Below are 18,360 nucleotides of genomic sequence, written 5' to 3'. Positions count from 1 at the left end.
AGCTGTTATAAGGGGTCATGTACAAATTACGTCCCGCTCCAAGGGGGGAGGGGTGGTCGAGCCAAGAGTGATAAGTCGTACAAAATTTTCGGAGCGCTCATACAAAAATTGTGACAAAGGGTGGGAGGGGGTCGAAAATGTTGAAATTTAGCGTGACATAATTTGTGTTCCATCCCTTATGTTAATTCCTCCCGTTTAGCTCGTGATGACATTAGTTAACATAAACGCCAAAACGTGAACAATATCCATTCCATATTTTATGGATTTTTACCACTTTAAAATGGAGATGTAGCGAATCCAAACTTCAATTTCAAGAGCACCAATCTGGAGAACCGTATACCAGTTTAAGCTGAAAACTTAATCGATTGGTCACCACTAGCTAGTGACCCATCGATTAAATTTTCAGCTTAAACGGATGTTTGGTTCTCCAGATTTGTGCTCTTGAACATTTGAGGTTTGGTTCCGAATCATCTTCACCTTAACAGTCATGTTTGTTTGCTTTTGCGGCAAGATATATTGAGCAGCAATTGTCTATGCGTGAAGTTCATATAATTTTTATTCAGTCCTTTATTATAGCAACTGCAAAACGTGAATTGTGTTCATGTTTATATATTTTGCTGATCATTATAAGCAAAATGAGTTACCCGTACGATTGTGAAATGTACTAGAATATTATGAACATTTGTATGAGAAGTAAAAACTTAAACTTTGAGCGCGATTTTCTCAATGCCTACTAATTCAATATGAGACAGTTATGCCTTTATGGGCAGTTTTGTACACTATTAAATACGATAACTGATAGCAAATACCTCGAATGACATATTTCTGCTGTTTTGCGAAAATGGGGAAATTTAGATAGTATATAAAGGATTATAATTCAATGTAAAGCCTCTCTCCAGATCTGGCGGTCAATAAAGAAAGTCAATATGCCAAACGCAACTGTTGGGGCTTCATCCAATCAACCTTTTTTTTTTTTTCAATTCCTTTATTAGTATCATTCCAAACAATACACTCATTTCTTATATCTTGGTGTTCTGTGTTAGAAAACACTATCATTCTAATTTGTTAACACTAAAATAAGATTTTATTAACATTTTGTTAACAGTATATTACATTTCATTTGCCGGAGCAGTTCAGAATTTATATAGGTGAATTTATTTCACCTGCTGACACTGCCCAGCGACGTATTAGCTTGTTGATACACGAAAAAATGTTCGTTCAAATTGCTTCAAAATTGATTCATCAAAAATGCTTTCTCAGTTGTACCAATAGTTGAGATAGTGTTCCTATAGTGGAGGATCCCATAAGAAAACAACGAATACCGCAACTATAGGAACACAAATTAAAAATATACCGCAACTATAAGAAGAGTGTACCAATAGTGGAGGTAGTATTTTTCACTGACATTCCGTTGGTTAGTGCGTTGAAATTATTTTTCTTATTTAGTAAATGGTCGTTGAAGGGCTTCATCCCATTACCCCAAACGCCATTACCCCGAACGCCATAACCCCGAACGCCACTACCCCGAATGGGTCATTATCCCGAACGCCACTACCCCGAATGATCCATTACCCCGAAAAGTATGAGATACAGTGCCGTATCTTGTTTTGCGGGCAAAAATGTTGACCATACTTTTATGAAGGATTGACCATTCATGTTTGCATCTCTTATGTACCCAACTAGAGGCTTGTAACAAAAATATAATAAAATTTTATCAGAATATGATATGCATATAATATGATAATATAATTTTGTAAGGCTCCGTTATCCATAGAACATAATAAAACAGAAATATAACATAATGTGTTTTATTTCCCTTTAAGGTATTTTTTGTTCATCATTAACAACTTTGAAACAAAATGAAATGGATACTTATGCATTTCAATAATATACAATATTATCGTATATCGAACAGTATTATAATTTTGATACTTTGTATCAAACATTATAACTTGGTTTGATATGTTTTTGTTAGAATTAAAACACATTTTGTTATGTTTATGTTACTATTCATACACTTTTTGTTATAATTTTAGTTATTTTAACAACATCCTGCATCAAGTTTGTAACAACCTATGTTCGAAAAAAACTTATTACATAATAACATATGCTGATATAATTTTGTTATGTATCCTTAGTCGGGTAAACTGGTAACTAATGGTGCATTCATTTCATCGTTAAAATGTTCATCATATATTTTCCCTTCTTTCATTTTTAGCTATTTTTTCGAAATAGTTGATTACTGGGAAAGTGCCTGTTACTCAGCTCAGTGGGTACTTTCGTAGTTCAAGGGATCATTCACAAATTTAATAACGCCAAAACATGCCATTTTTGAAACCTATCCACCCCTTCGTAACCCTTTTTGTATAGAAATTCTAAAAATCTACAAAATGGGCTTTCAATAAAACAACGCTTTTTATTGACTGATAGCTTTCCTTGTCAAATTACCATTCTTGTACATTTGGCTTTATGCACAGGGGTGTCAAGGAAATTTTTAATGATAAGACTCACCACCGGAAGAATTCAAATCCATACTCTTAATATGGTCAGCTGCGTACTTTCCGGTATTTGAACTTCTTGGTGGCGTTCATATTTCAATTTTGTTTTTAACAAAGATTTTCCTTTCTTATGAATATAGATTGTGCCTTGTTACAGTGATTAGTCCCGTCATAGCTGCAAGCATTTCACCAGAAATTAGCCCTTCTTTCTTAAATAGACTGTCCTTTTAAATTTTCGTTGGATTAGCTAGTCACTAATGTTTTCAAAAGGAAAAGTTTGTTTTATAAGCAAGACATACCTAAGGCATTCATTGAAATTAATCTTGCTGTCATTCTAATGAGAAATTTTCCTTCTTTTATCTTATTGTACTAAAATAGTCAAGCCTCTTATGGAACTGCTTACCACTTTGCAGCTATTATAATTTATTCATTGTCTGGAATCAAACACAACTATTTTTGGCGGTTATTTAATCGAAATTCAGCTAAATGATCTTACAAACCAATGAAAGATCAGAGGTCACAATTTTTCTAACACGTACAAGTGTGAAAGCACAGAGAAACAGACGTAACACTTTGAACGAATCTCGATCAAATTCATAGTCGTGAAATCATGTACGCCCAATGCTAAAAACACTGTAGTTGGCCGATGGACCAACAGGTGGCGGTAGAGTCTAAACGTCAAACACGAACAAAAACGACGCGAGCGCTGCCGGTGGTCGATTGACTACCTACCCAATATTTGAATCGATCGTTAAAAACTTGGTCGATGGACAGCGATGAGAGTGTAACGTCTGTTTGTCTGTGGTGAAAGCGTTTCTATGCCACAGCCACTATTGTCTATAATACAGGTCTTTGCGGGTTTCATAGAACACCACTTGCAGCGATAATATCAGGCACGGCGTGTCTGGTAGAACAATATTATCACAAAAAAATAGGCATCGCTAAATCTTTCAGCATTTGAAAATATAGGTTTTTAGCTTTCATTTGACGGGTTCCCCAAAAAAATCCACCGAGGGATCCCGAACATTTTTTTTATTTTAAATTTCTGTTCCTTGAAGTACAATATTTTCAAATATAATCATGGTAAAAGACAGTTTTTTTTCTCTCAAGCTCGATGGTAGCCCAAATAAAAGTTGATATAAAATAAAATAAAAGTTGATATAACATAGATATATAAGATAACATATTGTAATAGACATAACTGTCCTATGTGATCTTGGGGATACGACACTTACTCGTACAGTGGAGGACACACTCAGTTGAGTTCAACTAGTTTTCATTCTTTTACCGAGATCCGCACAGCTGAGCGGTCAGCAAATTAATTTTAACTGATATGTCAGCCTAACATCAAGTTTACTCAAAACAGCACCTTCGGGTGCCGTTACCAAACGTCACTTTTACTAAGATGTCAACAAACGACCTTTTACCGAGATTTGCACAGCTGAGATTGGCATTCGGATTTAAGTGTGTATTTGATTCTAGTGTATAACTGGTTCTGTTCATATTTAGAAAAGATTAATTTTCTTTTCCTTTTCTGTCTGGAATTACACCCCTATTGAGACAAAGCCAGGTTCTCAAATAAGAGTTCTTCGATTACTAATTAACTGAGAACTTGATTCGCCTATCATTAATGGTTTTTTTTTTATATTGTGTGCAAGAAAAATATACTCAACCGATGAGATCTAATCAACCATCCTGAAAATTCCACAAACTACGTAATGCTCTAGGGGGAGGGGGGAATAGCGTTTAATTTTTCCATACAAAAAAACGTTATGGAGGGGGATGGGGTGAGGTGGTCAAAAATTGATACGAAATAGAGCTCTTTTGAACCATTTTTACAAATCAATATCACTTGCTGCTGGGTTGTCATATTTTCCATATATAAAAAAACAACATGCCAAAATAGTGACTCTTTGATTTGAAAATAGTCTTGCATTTGTGTTAACTCAACTGTTATATCCTTGCAAATATCGTGGTCAACAGGCACAATCTGGCTTCATAAATAAGCAAAAATGCCACTTTGAGGAACAGCAAATCTATTCAAGATTCAAGAAACGCCTTTCCATGACCAAGTAAGTACTAACAGTTTGGACCAGACCAAAAGAATCATTGAGTCAATTTTTTTTTTCAAACAGTACGAAACAGTCGATAAAATTCGAAATCTTTGGAAGTTTGTTCATTATGTCTCTGCCACGGAAATTCCATGGACATCTGACATAAAAAAGGGACACATGATTTGATTTTGGAGATCCTAATTTGATTCCTTCTGACTTAAGTTTATGGAGCTACTGTGAAAACAGAGGCAGAGCTCAAGGCAGACTCTTGAGTCGTTATCATCGCAAAAAAACCCCAAAAAGCTCCAAAAGGTAATGTAAAATGCATGCTGTATGGAGCTCATTTTGCTACGACCAATAAATGCAGCCACTTGATTGATGTTGCTTTCATGAAATAGCCCAAAAATTGCAAAAGTTGCACCCTGTATTCGCTGATGTCCGCACGAATGTGAAGGTATCTTTTCGAGATATTGAAACCCTTAGAATAAAGTCATAAAAATCTACTGTAAATTGCAGTTACTCAACTCTACGGGGCAAGTGAGCACATGACATTTAACTTGTTATTCTACCTCATAATATTTACCGTTGCTAATACTCACATAATTTACCATATTTCATGTTGAAAACATATATTATATGAATATGATATCAATCTAAAAGAAGTATAAAATGGTAAAACTTTCTTGTTTGTAAGCTACTTACGTGTTTTAATTACTGCAGTAATTGTGAAAATTGTATTATTGTTGTTCTGCTTGTCAGAAAACCACTTACACGGTGGAATTATTTTTATGATTTGATTTAACAGGAAATATCTTCCACTATATTCTTATTAAATTTTGAAATTCCAAGCTAAAAACATCAAAATAACTTCAATACTATTAAAAAAAGTCTGTGGAGTGTCACTTTCTCCGGGTGCCTCAATAATATTCCTAATGAGGATTTTTTAAGCTTTTTGCTAAGGCTTGGGTAACAGGGCGTTTAAGCATATTCCATTTACTTTCGTAGGCCGTTGTAATGTTGATCCATTTTACTTTTAATCTTTAACGGTTGATTGGCAAAGAAAATAACTAAGTACTCAACGAACTCTAAGCTGGGAAGCAGGCTATGTCCCAGCAGAGGTGTAATGCCAGACAGAAGAAGAATACATTTACCAATACATTTACCAATAACCATGAAAAGAAACAGTGCTCGGTTAGATATACTTCCATAGTATGAATAAGTGAACAGTCGAACTTACAACATATCTAATCGAATAAGTGTCCTATAGCTCAATAAATCCTCAAAATCACATAAGACAGTTTTGTTTTTAACAAAATGATACTCAATAGATATGTATGTATATTTATTTTATGAACTTTTATATGGAAATAATACTTTTATCCAACGAAGCTGTCTTTTGCAATGATTACATTTAAAAATAATGTGCTCTAAGAACAAAAATTTTAAATAAAAAAAATGTTCGGGATCCCTCGGTGGATTTTTTTGGGGAACACGTCAAATGAAAGCTAAAAACCTATATTTTCGAATGGTAAAAGATTTAGCGATGCCTATTTTTTGTGATAAACCCTTCCCATAAACACGCCGTGCAGGGTGATCTTCTATTGCCATCGTTTACGAAACAAAATCTTTTGGAAGATCTTAATGCTAGATGCAGGTCATCTAAAAAAACTGAGTGAAAGAAGTGGGTACCAGCGTCCAAAAGGAGACATTAATACATCCTAATTTTGTGCATATTATAGCTCTCCTTTTCATAATAAATTCACCCTTCTTTTCGAAATAGGCTGTTCTTCAGAGAATTGCAGTATGGCTGTGTGAGATTCTACCCGATTACCCCGAATGCCATTTCCCCGAATGTCATCACCCCGAATTCCATTACCCTGAATTCCATTACCCAGAATGTACCATTACCCCGAATTCCATCACCCCGAATTTACAATCATTTTGACATGATGATATTGATGACATTTCCCATCATATTGGAATTCGGGGTGATGGGTCGTTCGGGGTTTTTTGAATTCGGGGTAATGGGATTCGGTTTAATTCTCATATGAAATGGTACAATTATTTCCCCACCTTCTAATTATAATTTGTCTGAAAATGTTATGCATTCAGGGTAATGGCGTTCGGGGTAGTGGCGTTCGGGGTAGTGTCAAAAAAAGAGTCTATTTGGAGATGTACCCTATACTGTACAAAATATGGACATTTTTTGCGCTTCTTAAAATGTGAGTGATTAAATGAAGTTGAATCGTGCTTGTGGAGGTTATTTGAAAATGTACCCTATACTGTACAAAATTTCGTTTTCAACATGTAAACAGTATTTGAGATTTTAATATTAAAATATAAGCGAAGTATCAAATTTAAGCGTAGTTTAGTGCTTATCTAATCGAATATTGCATACGATGTAATCGAAAGGTCTATTTTGTATGATTAATTATTAATTGTATTGTATTAATTGTATTATTAATTAATTCAGCAGTGTCTTAAAACTAAATGCCTGAAATTGCTATTTCAGGCATTTAGTTTTAAGACACTGCTGAATTAATTAATAAATAGTTAAGCATATGATAAACTTTGTATTAATCTCTTGTCTGTTTCTTGTTTTCGGGGCTGTTTGGGCACGTCAGGAATTAATCATCAATGTTAACTTCCTTTTCCCGATCAGCCTAGATAGCCGCGTAGTGTCGGTAGCGGTTGTTTCAATTGGCTAAGAATTAACACTACGGACTGCCTGTTCCGGTGGTATAAGTCCACCTAACAGGTGACCCCTAATTCATGCGGCTTTAAGCTTACCGTGCCTAAGAATGAATGGTTAGGGGGGTCTAAATAAAACCTAACCGCAAACGGAGCCTGTGGAGTACCAGGGCGCCCTCTACAGTATTATGCCCTTCCTGTGCTACCCGGAGCAATGGTACAGGTGACCTTGTGTTTTTCCGAGATAATCGGCTGCCCTTCTTCAGTCTCAAGCCTGAGGCTAAATAAGGGTGGGAATATTAATACGTTGTAACTTAGTTTAAATTTTCACCTCTATGGTTTCGCATTATGCGTATTACACAGAGTGTTCTGTGCTTTTCGCCTTTGGCGACTTTTAAGAGATACCGATATGTTTTTTTTTCGCTGCTGGTCTTTTTCGTTCTGAGATTGCGAAAAGCTTAATCCTGCCTAGTTTGGGTAGTGGCTACGGTTAGGATAGCTTTGTTAGACCAATCTTCAGCATAAAAAATCAGCAATGATCAATCTTTGTAGACTCATGCAAATGCTACAGCTCAAATGGCGCTAGTTCAAAAACCTTACTTTTGTGAACTTTTATCTAGGTTATCTTGTGGACCCAGTTTATGCTACTTTCAGAAACAAGAATTGGCAAACTCGCGTGCCATGCCTTGTGCATGCGTGCTCGTAAATAGCGCTATCGTTGCTACACTCGTTTCTGAGTTAACAACCAGAGATGTATGTGCTGTCACAATTGATATTTCTGTATGTGACCTCAATAGGAAATACGTCTTTCGTTGTGTGGTGTATTTACCACATGATGAACCATCCGCAATGGATGATTTCAAACGAGTTGTCGTTCACTGCCTATGAAGAGGCCTTCTGCTGATTGTGGGCAGTGATGCTGATACTCATCACATCATCTAGAGCAGTTCAGCTATCAATTTGAGAAGCTCTCTGATAAAGTGCTTAAGTAGTTCAAATCTTGGATTACTTATTTTAGGGAATCGTCCAACCTTCTTGGTATCTGCTAGAGAAGAAGTGTTAGACATAATACTCTGCTCGAACAGAATCAGTCACAAGTTGACGAATTGGCATGTATCAGATGATGAATCATTATCTGATCATCGCTACATACACTGGGAATTGGTTGTGACCAAATTCCATGGATCCATGGATTCCGTCCATTGGAAATCCTAGTGATTCGGATGTTTCCACTTCCGGTGAGTTGGGACACAATTGTCCTTGCTTCGAGTGATCTCACAATTGCTTGTCACTTTGCTTATAGGAAATTTTCTACACAACTCCCTTCACAGGAGAAGTGGACGTCTGGCTGTTTGTAAAGTATGTCAGATAGTCAGGCTGCTATAAAAGCTCTTGCATCGGCCAACTCAAGGTCGAAGCTTGTTATCGCATGTCGAACTCAAATTGAGGAACTGAATTCAGTCAACTCTGTAAACCTTGTATGGGTACCTGGCCATTCTTCCATCGCTGGAAATGAATTGGTTGATGAGCTAGCTCGCGATGGAGCATCGCATGACTTCATTGGCCCTGAGCCGGCTTTTCCAATTTCGAAGTGCTAGGTGAAGCTTCAGATTAATTCTTGGGCGGCAACTCAGCACAAGCAATATTGGAATAGTTTGGAGTCGTGTCGTTAAACAAAATTGTACATTACTGAGCCATCTCCAAGGGTGGCGAAGTATTTAACAAATCTGTCAAAGCAGAATTGCAGTGTCTTGGTCAGAGCGTTGACAGGCCACTGCCGACTCAACTATCACATGGCAAATATTCAGCGTGTTGACTCATTTGTGTGTGATAGTTGTGACTCCGATTATGGTACTTCGTATCACCTGATATGTAACTGTCCAGTTTTTGCGCAAATGCGATTCCAATTACTTGGTAAACACTAATTAAGTGAAACTGAATTCAGAAGCCTGAATCTTCAGGACATTTTGTTATTCTTAACCCGCTGTGGTAATGAGCTATAGGCGCTCTTTACGCGTTTTGCAGTGCCCTTTTAAGGGCGCTGTTCGAACCCATTGTGGTATGGAGCTACATGCTCTCAATTCGCTTATGCGATCTTCCCTCTTCAAGGGACCCCACTCCTATTTCCTCCCATCTTTCCCTTCCCTTTCCTCTCCCTTCGGGTAGATGATGAAATAGGCTCAAATATGGCGATGGCACAAACCTCCCAAATGGCGGGGAACGTGCCTCTGGAGCCGGCCTTCTGATACCTGATACCTGATAGTATATAAAATTTATTTGCTGAAAATCTAGATCCTTTTTATCTTCTTGAATTTGAAAAATACATTGTAAGTTACAGCCAAAGTTGTTTAATTCTCATATGAAATGGTACAATTATTTCCCCACCTTCTAATTATAATTAGTCTGAAAATGTTATGCATTCAGGGTAATGGCGTTCGGGGTAGTGGCGTTCGGGGTAGTGTCAAAAAAAGAGTCTATTTGGAGATGTACCCTATACTGTACAAAATATGGACATTTTTTGCGCTTCTTAAAATGTGAGTGATTAAATGAAGTTGAATCGTGCTTGTGGAGGTTATTTGAAGATGTACCCTATACTGTACAAAATTTCGTTTTCAACATGTAAACAGTATTTGAGATTTTAATATTAAAATATAAGCGAAGTATCAAATTTTAGCGTAGTTTCGTGCTTATCTAATCGAATATTGCATACGATGTAATCGAAAGGTCTATTTTGTATGATTAATTATTAATTGTATTGTATTAATTGTATTATTAATTAATTCAGCAGTGTCTTAAAACTAAATGCCTGAAATTGCTATTTCAGGCATTTAGTTTTAAGACACTGCTGAATTAATTAATAAATAGTTAAGCATGTGATAAACTTTGTATTAATATCTTGTCTGTTTCTGGTGTCAATATGACCCCACTTTGAAGGGCTCTAAATTTTTCAACAATGAAAATACAAAATATATTGCTCTCATATTCCAGGAATGTTTTAATAGAAGTGTTTACTATGTAATGATGTACAAGAAAATCTATCAGAAACAGTCATTTTTTTATTATTGGCCACCTGATCACCAATAGTTTGAGAATCAGCTACTTGAAAATATTGTTCGCACATTTTTCCTATGACGCACGCTATGTCTGAACCAGACGATTATAAAAATCGAATGTACATCGGGTTTTTTCTCGGTAAAGTTCAGTTTTTGGGTTATTTTTTCATAATCGGAAGGTTTTAAAATATTTCATCGGTGAAATTTTGATTTTTTCCACTTTTTAGCTATTTTTCATACTAAAATCCATGAAAACCCCGTTTTTCGCCGCATTATTGCTCATACAAAATGTATGGAAAAAATTTTACCGATAGAATATTTTAAAACCTTCCGATTATGAAAATATAGACCAAAAACTGATCTTTTGAGAGAAAAAATCCGATGTACATTCGATTTTTATAATCGTCTGGTTCAGACATAGCGTGTGACGGTATGTGACGTGTTAATGTATACGTTGAATTGTCAACATCACAAAACTTAAAAAATGTGTTGTAATTTGGGATTCTATGGATGTGGTGCTAATGCACATACACCTGATCATGCTCTGCCTTTTCTAGCAATATGACTACAAAAGAGGTTGGGACTCATAACATGTCTGATACTGATAAAACCACTAAGCAGTTCTCGCTGAAACCAGGCCGCCATCGGCACCCATCATTAGAATTCATATCGTATAGAGAAAGGATATAGCTTTCATTTGAGGTTTTTAAAAAATTGGCGACCATTTTGAATTTGGTCGCCATCTTGCATTTTGTTAGAAAAAACCGTTTTTTCACCTTTAGCGCACCGCTCGTTTTGAATTCTGAGATCACCATCTGAAAGCTGAGGAAAAAATGCTAAAGATAGGCTACAAAAACAAGATGAGCAATGGTATTTACCATATGAACTGAACGATTTTCTAAATAATATTCTACGATTTTGACGTATATGGTGAGAGCAATCAATGAAAACATCATTTTTTGTACAACAAAGAAACATGTTTTCAATCGTTGGTGTTTGTGTCGAGTCGAGTGAAGAATAAGAGCGTTAATTTAAGTGAAAAAATCTGGCGGCCATCTTGGATTTTGACGACAGCTTGATTTTAAGTAGTAGAATAAGTTTTTCACCTTGTTAGTATTCAACATGTTGAATTTAAAAGCTTCCAAGAAAAACAAGGTAACGTATAATCTTCTTCTTATTATTCTTCATTTTCTTGACGTTACATCCCTACCAGAACCGAGCCTGCTACTCGGCTTTATTAGTTATAAATACAGTTATTAAATAGGATTTTTTTTACAAAGCGATTTTTGATTACAGAATATCTTTGAATTCAGGAATAATGGATGAATGAATTCAATAGATGAAAAACGTCCAAAAACATTGATTGAAATAAACAAACTTTTTTTAACCATATGCATTGTTGTTCATTGAATTAATTTTAAAGATTGTGGGTTGAGACATTAGTAAGTCTTGTGGTAATATCTGTAGTTTCTGGTGTATCATTTTGAGGTTGAAAAATCTGGTGACCATCTTGGAATTCGACGCCATCTTGGTTTTTAGCAGTTGAATTATATTTTTATCAACTTAGCGCTCATCATGTTGAATTATGATGTCTCCGTTAAATATAAAACAATCAGATTCTTTCTTCCTTATCTTATCTCAACTGTTCAACTGATTGTTCATTTCAATCAATGGTTTTAGACCAAATAAATGAAAGAATCAAAGCTATTCCTCAACTCGAAGATATGCAGAAGAACCGTTCAGGTAGCAAATAAGCTAAAAATTAAAAATCATATTTGATCATTTGTTTTAAAGCTAGTTAAGCTGAGGGGCTGGCTCGGTTCCGGTAGGGACGAAACGTCAGGAAAAAGAAAAACAAGAAGAAGAGTGAGTGTAACGGTAGCATTAAAATTCAACATGTTGAGTGCTAACAAGGTGAAAACTCATTCTACTACTTAAAACCAAGATGGCTTCAAAATCCAAGATGGCTGCCAATTTTTTTCATTCAAAATAATACTCCTATTCTTCACCTAGGGGCGATCCATTAATTACGTAAGACAATTTTCGGGGTTTTTCAACCCCCCTCCCCCCATGGTAAGATTTTTTGTATGAAAATTAAAAATAAATTGTATGGCGCGTAAGAAATCTCAAACCCCCCCTCCCCCCATAAACCCTTACATAATTAATGGACAGCCCCCCTAACCCGAAACGATTAAAAATTTGTTTCTTCGTTGTACAAAAAAATAATGTTTGCATTAATTGCACTCAACATATACATTCGTCAAAATCGTAGAACATGATTTAGAAAATCGTTCAGTTCATAGGGTAAATACCATTGCTCACCTAGTTTTTGTAGCCTATCTTACGCATTTTTTCCTCAGCTTTCTGATGGTGATCTCAGAATTCAAAACGAGCGGTGCGCTAATGGTGAAAAAACGATTTTTCTAACAAAATTCAAGATAACGACCAAATTCAAAATAGCCGCCAATTTTTTTTAACTTCAAATGAAAGCTATATATAGAGAAAGGATACGATACCACTAAGTTTGCTATGTGTTTCAAGGGAAATATGTGACATATCACGTGAAGAAATACCCAAGATTTATAAAAAAAAACGGGCTTCTTCGCAAACTGTTTAGCTAGCTGGCGGACGAAGGGTCTACCAATTTGAGAAAACCGAAAGGACCACCCTTAAGTTTTATCGAAAACTAGCGATCAGTGACATAAAATTGGAATTCTAACGATGGGTGCCGATGGCGGCCTGGTTTCAGCGAGAATTGCTCCACTATGTAAAACTAAACTTCTGCAACAAACAAACAAACTGCAACAGGTTTTTTTCGTTTTATTTTCACATATATTATTCATTTCTACTGAAGTTTCATGCCCTCGAACTTTGACTCATTTTGCCTCAAGGGAAAAGTGGGCACCGTTTATATATTTTCAAGAAAAAGTTGTGTGGTACACTTTGGAATTTTGTGTATTTTTTCGCAGCTCGGAAATCAAAATGATTTTATTTTTGGCTTAAACGTTGACTCATAACACGCATATAAGAAAAGTTTTTCATGACTTTTGAAACTTTTTTGAATTGTTTGAAAAATTGTTTTCTTATTTAACCTACAAATGTCTGGGGTTTATTCAACGTGTAATATAAAAAATCGTACCTCTTATATTGTTCTACTATTAACCTATAACAGAAGAAGAGCTTGGTGATATTAAAATAATTTGAAACCTGGTTTTCCGTCAATTACACGGAAAATAAAAATATTTCCAGAAAAATATTAAACATTTATTATTTTTAAAAGTACCGTAAAAACTAATGCCAAAAATCAGTAACTACATAAGCTTCGAGATAAAATGAAAAAGAATAGGGGTGTTCAAAAATAAAAATTTTAAAAATCAAAAACCAGAATTCATCGATTCGAGAATAAAAATAAATCATATGCCCAAAATGTGTTTAGAACGAATTTAGATAACTAAAAATTATATTTAGATCGAAAATAAAATTTTGGGTACTAGAGGGTTAAATACATATATTGACCACTTTTCATCAATATGTCCGCCAACAAACCATTTTTTAGTTTATTATTTAAAATTTTTGATTTGAAAAAAGCATTATTAACTGCTTATAGTATAGAAAGTATGTTTTTGGAAAAATTAAAATGACGCCCTACTCTCTCATTAGGTTTCATGTAGTTTTGATTGGATATCGACTAGACTGTTAAAAAGAGAAGAAGCGAAAGAAAAGTTGAAATTTCGTTGCAGTGTGTAATCGAATTGTGGTTTGAAATACAACCTTCATTATATTTTTTTATAGTAATCCCATGTTGCATTACTCATTAACTATTCATGCTATCTAATGAGCCAGCAGGCAGTTGGCCAGTAAAAAAAATCTATTTTACGCAATTGAGTGGTATGCAAACAAAGCTTTATGCATCGCCTATCATTTCAAATTATAGAACCTAGGCAGTTGGTTAAGAATCCTTATTTCTAGTTGATCTAAATATGAGAATAAAACTCTGATATAATGGAAGCATTAGATAAGTTCATGCTTTACACAAAATACGTGCGAGGTCTTTGTTCAGTAATAGGGCTGGATATATTGGATCCCGATTACAAAAAAGGATTTAAAACTTATTTCACCTTCTTTTTAATGATACTTTATGTGGTGCTGACTGTGAATTCACTTCTCACGGCGAAAGGTAGCACAGAAGTGTTGATGGCATTATCGTTTGGAGGATTTTTCGGACAGTGTTTGTTGAAGTTAATTTTCACACTGGCCAATCGAAAGCAATATTACGTGAATCATACTAATTTGAAAGAATCCATTTATTTCAAATACCTACATGGATCTGAGAAAGAGAAAAGTGTTATATATAAAAATGTTTCTCAGTTGCTCATGTTAGTTAAAGTTACGTCATTGTTATACCTTTCATCGATTTTCCTATTCTCATTATATCCAGCATATATGTACTTTTTCGAAAATATCAAGGTTACAATATTTCCTCTACTGGTCCCTGGTATTGATATCTACTCGGCATATGGCTATGGATTCACGAATATGATTCATATGTTCTTTGGTGTATATGGCTTATTCGGGGCTTTATCATCTGATACAGCTTTCATGATGTTCGTGTTTCACATTGTTTCGTACACCAACCTTTTACAAATTCATTTCCTTTCATTCGCCGAGAAGCTCACTTCCATTGAAGTGAAGTATAAAACAAAAGACTATGCTGCATTTTGTAGTAGTGAAATGAGGGAACTGTATGTTAGTCATAAGGAAGTAATAGACTTTTTATCTTCGCTTAAAATGTGTTATGAAAGTATATGTGTGGTCCAAGTGGCAACTTGCGTTGTTACTATTTCACTCAACTTATTTCTTGCTCTAATGGTATGTAGGTTGTATAAAATTAGATGAAAGTTGATTATTGTTTTGTCTCTATTTCAGTCTGACTGGTACGCAACATATGGATTCCTGCTAGCATCATTATTTCAACTTTTCATCTACGCCGTTCTTGGAACACTCATCCAGCTAATGGTGATTTAAAAAGTAAAAACCTAATCTTACATAAAATAATCTATCAAGTATTTTTAGAACGACAAAATAAGTACACTTGTGTACGATGCGCCATGGCATTTATTACCGAACTCAGACAAACGATCATTTCAGTTCCTGCTGTACAAAACACAAAGACCAATCGAAATGTTTGTGAGAGGCTTAGGTCCCTTAAATGTGGAAACGTTTACTGAAATTATGCGAATGATTTATTCATCGTTTACCATGTTGTACAGTTTTATTGTCGAATAAATATTTTGCATTATTGTTTGGTGTGAATTTGCTTAATTTTTTCACTGCAATACATATTTCTGCTTTAACTTTTACGTGTTTTTGGTTAATATTGGCAACCATGCAGTCAACATATACTCTATTTCATCCCATTCAGGGCCGTATTTACGGTGGTCTATGGGGGCATGACCTCCGTACCCCCACAGTTTAAAGGCCCCCACCAAATTTCGGAATTATTAGAAACCAGTGAAATGATGCCAAAAGTGTAGAAAAAGACAATAAATTTCGTTAGTCTTGTGGAACTTATATAAAATGGTGGCCCAAAACGATAATGCTACAAAAAAATTGAGTTAAACCCCCAAGTTAATTAATTTGGATCCCCAGAAGCTCTTTATCATCAGAATCGTAACGTATCCCCGTTTATCGTAGGCGAGTCCTGCCGCGCTTGGCTCCACCAACTAGCATGTATTTAGTCTTGATCGCATTCACCACCAGTCCAAATTTTGCTGCCTCGCGTTTCAGGCGGGTGTGCAGGTCTGCCACCTTTTCAAATGTTTGTCCAACAATGTCCATATCATCCGCGAAGCAAACAAATCGACTAGATCTCGTAAAAAATCGTAAGTGCGTACGCAGCTGTTGAGACCAGCTCTCTGCATAAAACCTTCTAGCGCAATATTGAACAACAGGTACGAAAGTTCATCACCTTGTCATAGTTCTCGGCGAGATCCAAACGAGCTGGAATGGTTGTCTGAAACCGTCACACAATTGTGCACACCTTACAGAGCAATTGCTCTTACCAGTCTCGTGAGCTTCCCGGGAAAGCTGTTCTCGTCCATGATTGTCCATAGCTCTACGCGGTCAATATTATCGTATGCCGCCTTGAAATCGATGAAAAGTTGATGCGTTAGGATATGGTATTCACGATATTTTTGGAGGATTTCCCGCACAGTATTCATACTGTCCATATATTCGGAATACTGTCCATACTGTTCGGAATTTGAATCAAAGTGTTGGTACTATGAGACACAATGAATAAATTGTGTTCAGCGTTCGGCATTTGAATCAAAATGTTGCTCAATACTTTCATGTACATAAAAAGCTTTTTAACAACATTTTTATCGGCACACCAAATAAATATCTGCTTATTTATGACTATCAGATACATTTTTTTCTCCTTCTTCTTCTTGGCATTACATCCCAACTGGAACAGAGCCTTCCACAGTTATTAACTGAGAGCTTTCATTTCCTAAGCTGCCATTTTCGCAGTCGTATATCGTGTGGCCGGTACGATGGCCCTCTATGTCCAGGGAAGTCAAGGAAATTTCCACCACGAAAAGATACTGAACCGAACGGGAATAGAACTCAGACACCTTCAGCATGGCTTTGATTTGTAGCCGCGGACTCTAATCACTCGGCTAAGGAAAACCCCACTACATCTCAAACACTTAAAATTTTTCATTTTTTTCTCCTTCTTTTTTTTCATGGGACTTCATTGGGACAGCCATAAGAAGTCCAGCTCCAGAGGCACGTTTTCCGCTAATTGCGAGAGACTCGAAAAATTGACCCAATCAGTAACAGATGTTGTTACTCTGTAAGCATGTTTTTTTTTCTAACAATACATGTTATAACTTTGGTTCGTAGTGAAAATAGCACATAAAATAACAAAATTTCCTCTGCATGAAATAAAAATGTAACAAAATATGTTGGAATTCAAACAAATATATAACTCATTACCTTCAAACGGGGTTAATGAAACACCTTTCAACTCAAAGCTATGTGGATAAAAAAATAGGGATTCAGAGGAGATAAAAACCATTTGGTATCATAATCGCCACGCGAAGATTACCATGCGGTATTATTTTTATTAGTATTTGGTATTCTGGTACCGTAATCCGGGGTAACATTGATCATTTTTTTGAATATTTCTTCGTTTGAAAATGCAAATGAATTTTATATTTTTAAAACAAGTACTGCCAGCCATAGCTCGTGACTACATACTGCATTTTGTTTTTTGAAAGATTTAAGCATGTTTACAAAAATGTTTTAAGTGATTTTTTGATTTAGAGCGGTTCCACGCCAAATCGGTAAACGATGTCTGAGGAGGGATGGTAGACAATCAAATAGGCTTTGTAAAAAAAATATACACTTAAAAAAAAAATACTTTTATTTTCATGAAAAAATCGAAATTTAACCTTAAAACTCAAATTGGAAAAAATAGGTATCTTCGATTTTTTTTCAAATTTTTTCTGTAAAATTTCAATGTAAAACCAAATGTTTTAAGCACAGTTTCAACATGGTGCAATCTAAAATAAAAAAGATTTTCTAAGAGCAACTTTTGGTGCATTTCTGAAAATTCAATTTCTGGCCGTAGAAAAGACGTTTTGATTCTTCACCCAAAAACAATTCAAAATGCTGATAACAATGATCTTCCTAAAACTAGCCGTTTTCTAAATATATAGGATTCAATTATATTAATATCATAAAACTTAAGAAAATATGCCCGTTTCATAAGTTACTCCAGATGCTCCACCAACAATGTTACGTTTATCTCTTTCCACATTAATATCCCATGTTTTAAGGGCAGTTTCAACATGGTGCAAATGAAAATAAAAAAGTTTTTCTAAGGGCAACTTTTGGTGTATTTCTGAAAATTCAATTTCTGGTTATAGAAAAGGCGTTTTGATGCTGCAATATGATTCTTTATCCAAAAACAATTCAAAATTCTAATATCAATGATCTTCCTATAAGTAATCGCTTCAAGATATTTGGGATTGAATTATATTAATATTATAAAACTTA

The 18,360-nt window shown here is 35.3% G+C and overlaps 1 protein-coding gene across 1 annotated transcript; it reads left to right on the top strand.

Annotated features, from left to right (window-relative positions):
- The first annotated feature begins 14,231 nt into the window (after positions 1-14,231).
- LOC110681164 (odorant receptor 30a-like) lies at positions 14,232-15,609 on the top strand. Its single transcript, XM_021856937.1, has 3 exons — positions 14,232-15,165; positions 15,223-15,312; positions 15,370-15,609. Exons 1-3 carry the CDS (start codon positions 14,299-14,301, stop codon positions 15,580-15,582), a joined length of 1,170 nt encoding a protein of 389 aa, XP_021712629.1. The 5' UTR covers positions 14,232-14,298; the 3' UTR covers positions 15,583-15,609.
- The last annotated feature ends 2,751 nt before the right edge of the window (positions 15,610-18,360 follow it).

The sequence above is a fragment of the Aedes aegypti genome, unplaced genomic scaffold (genome assembly GCF_002204515.2).
Source record: "Aedes aegypti strain LVP_AGWG unplaced genomic scaffold, AaegL5.0 Primary Assembly AGWG_AaegL5_hic_scaff_4_PBJ_arrow, whole genome shotgun sequence".
Taxonomy (NCBI): Eukaryota; Metazoa; Arthropoda; class Insecta; order Diptera; family Culicidae; genus Aedes; species Aedes aegypti.
Note: the sequence above shows the minus strand (reverse complement) of the source record. Positions and strands in the feature narration are given on the sequence as shown.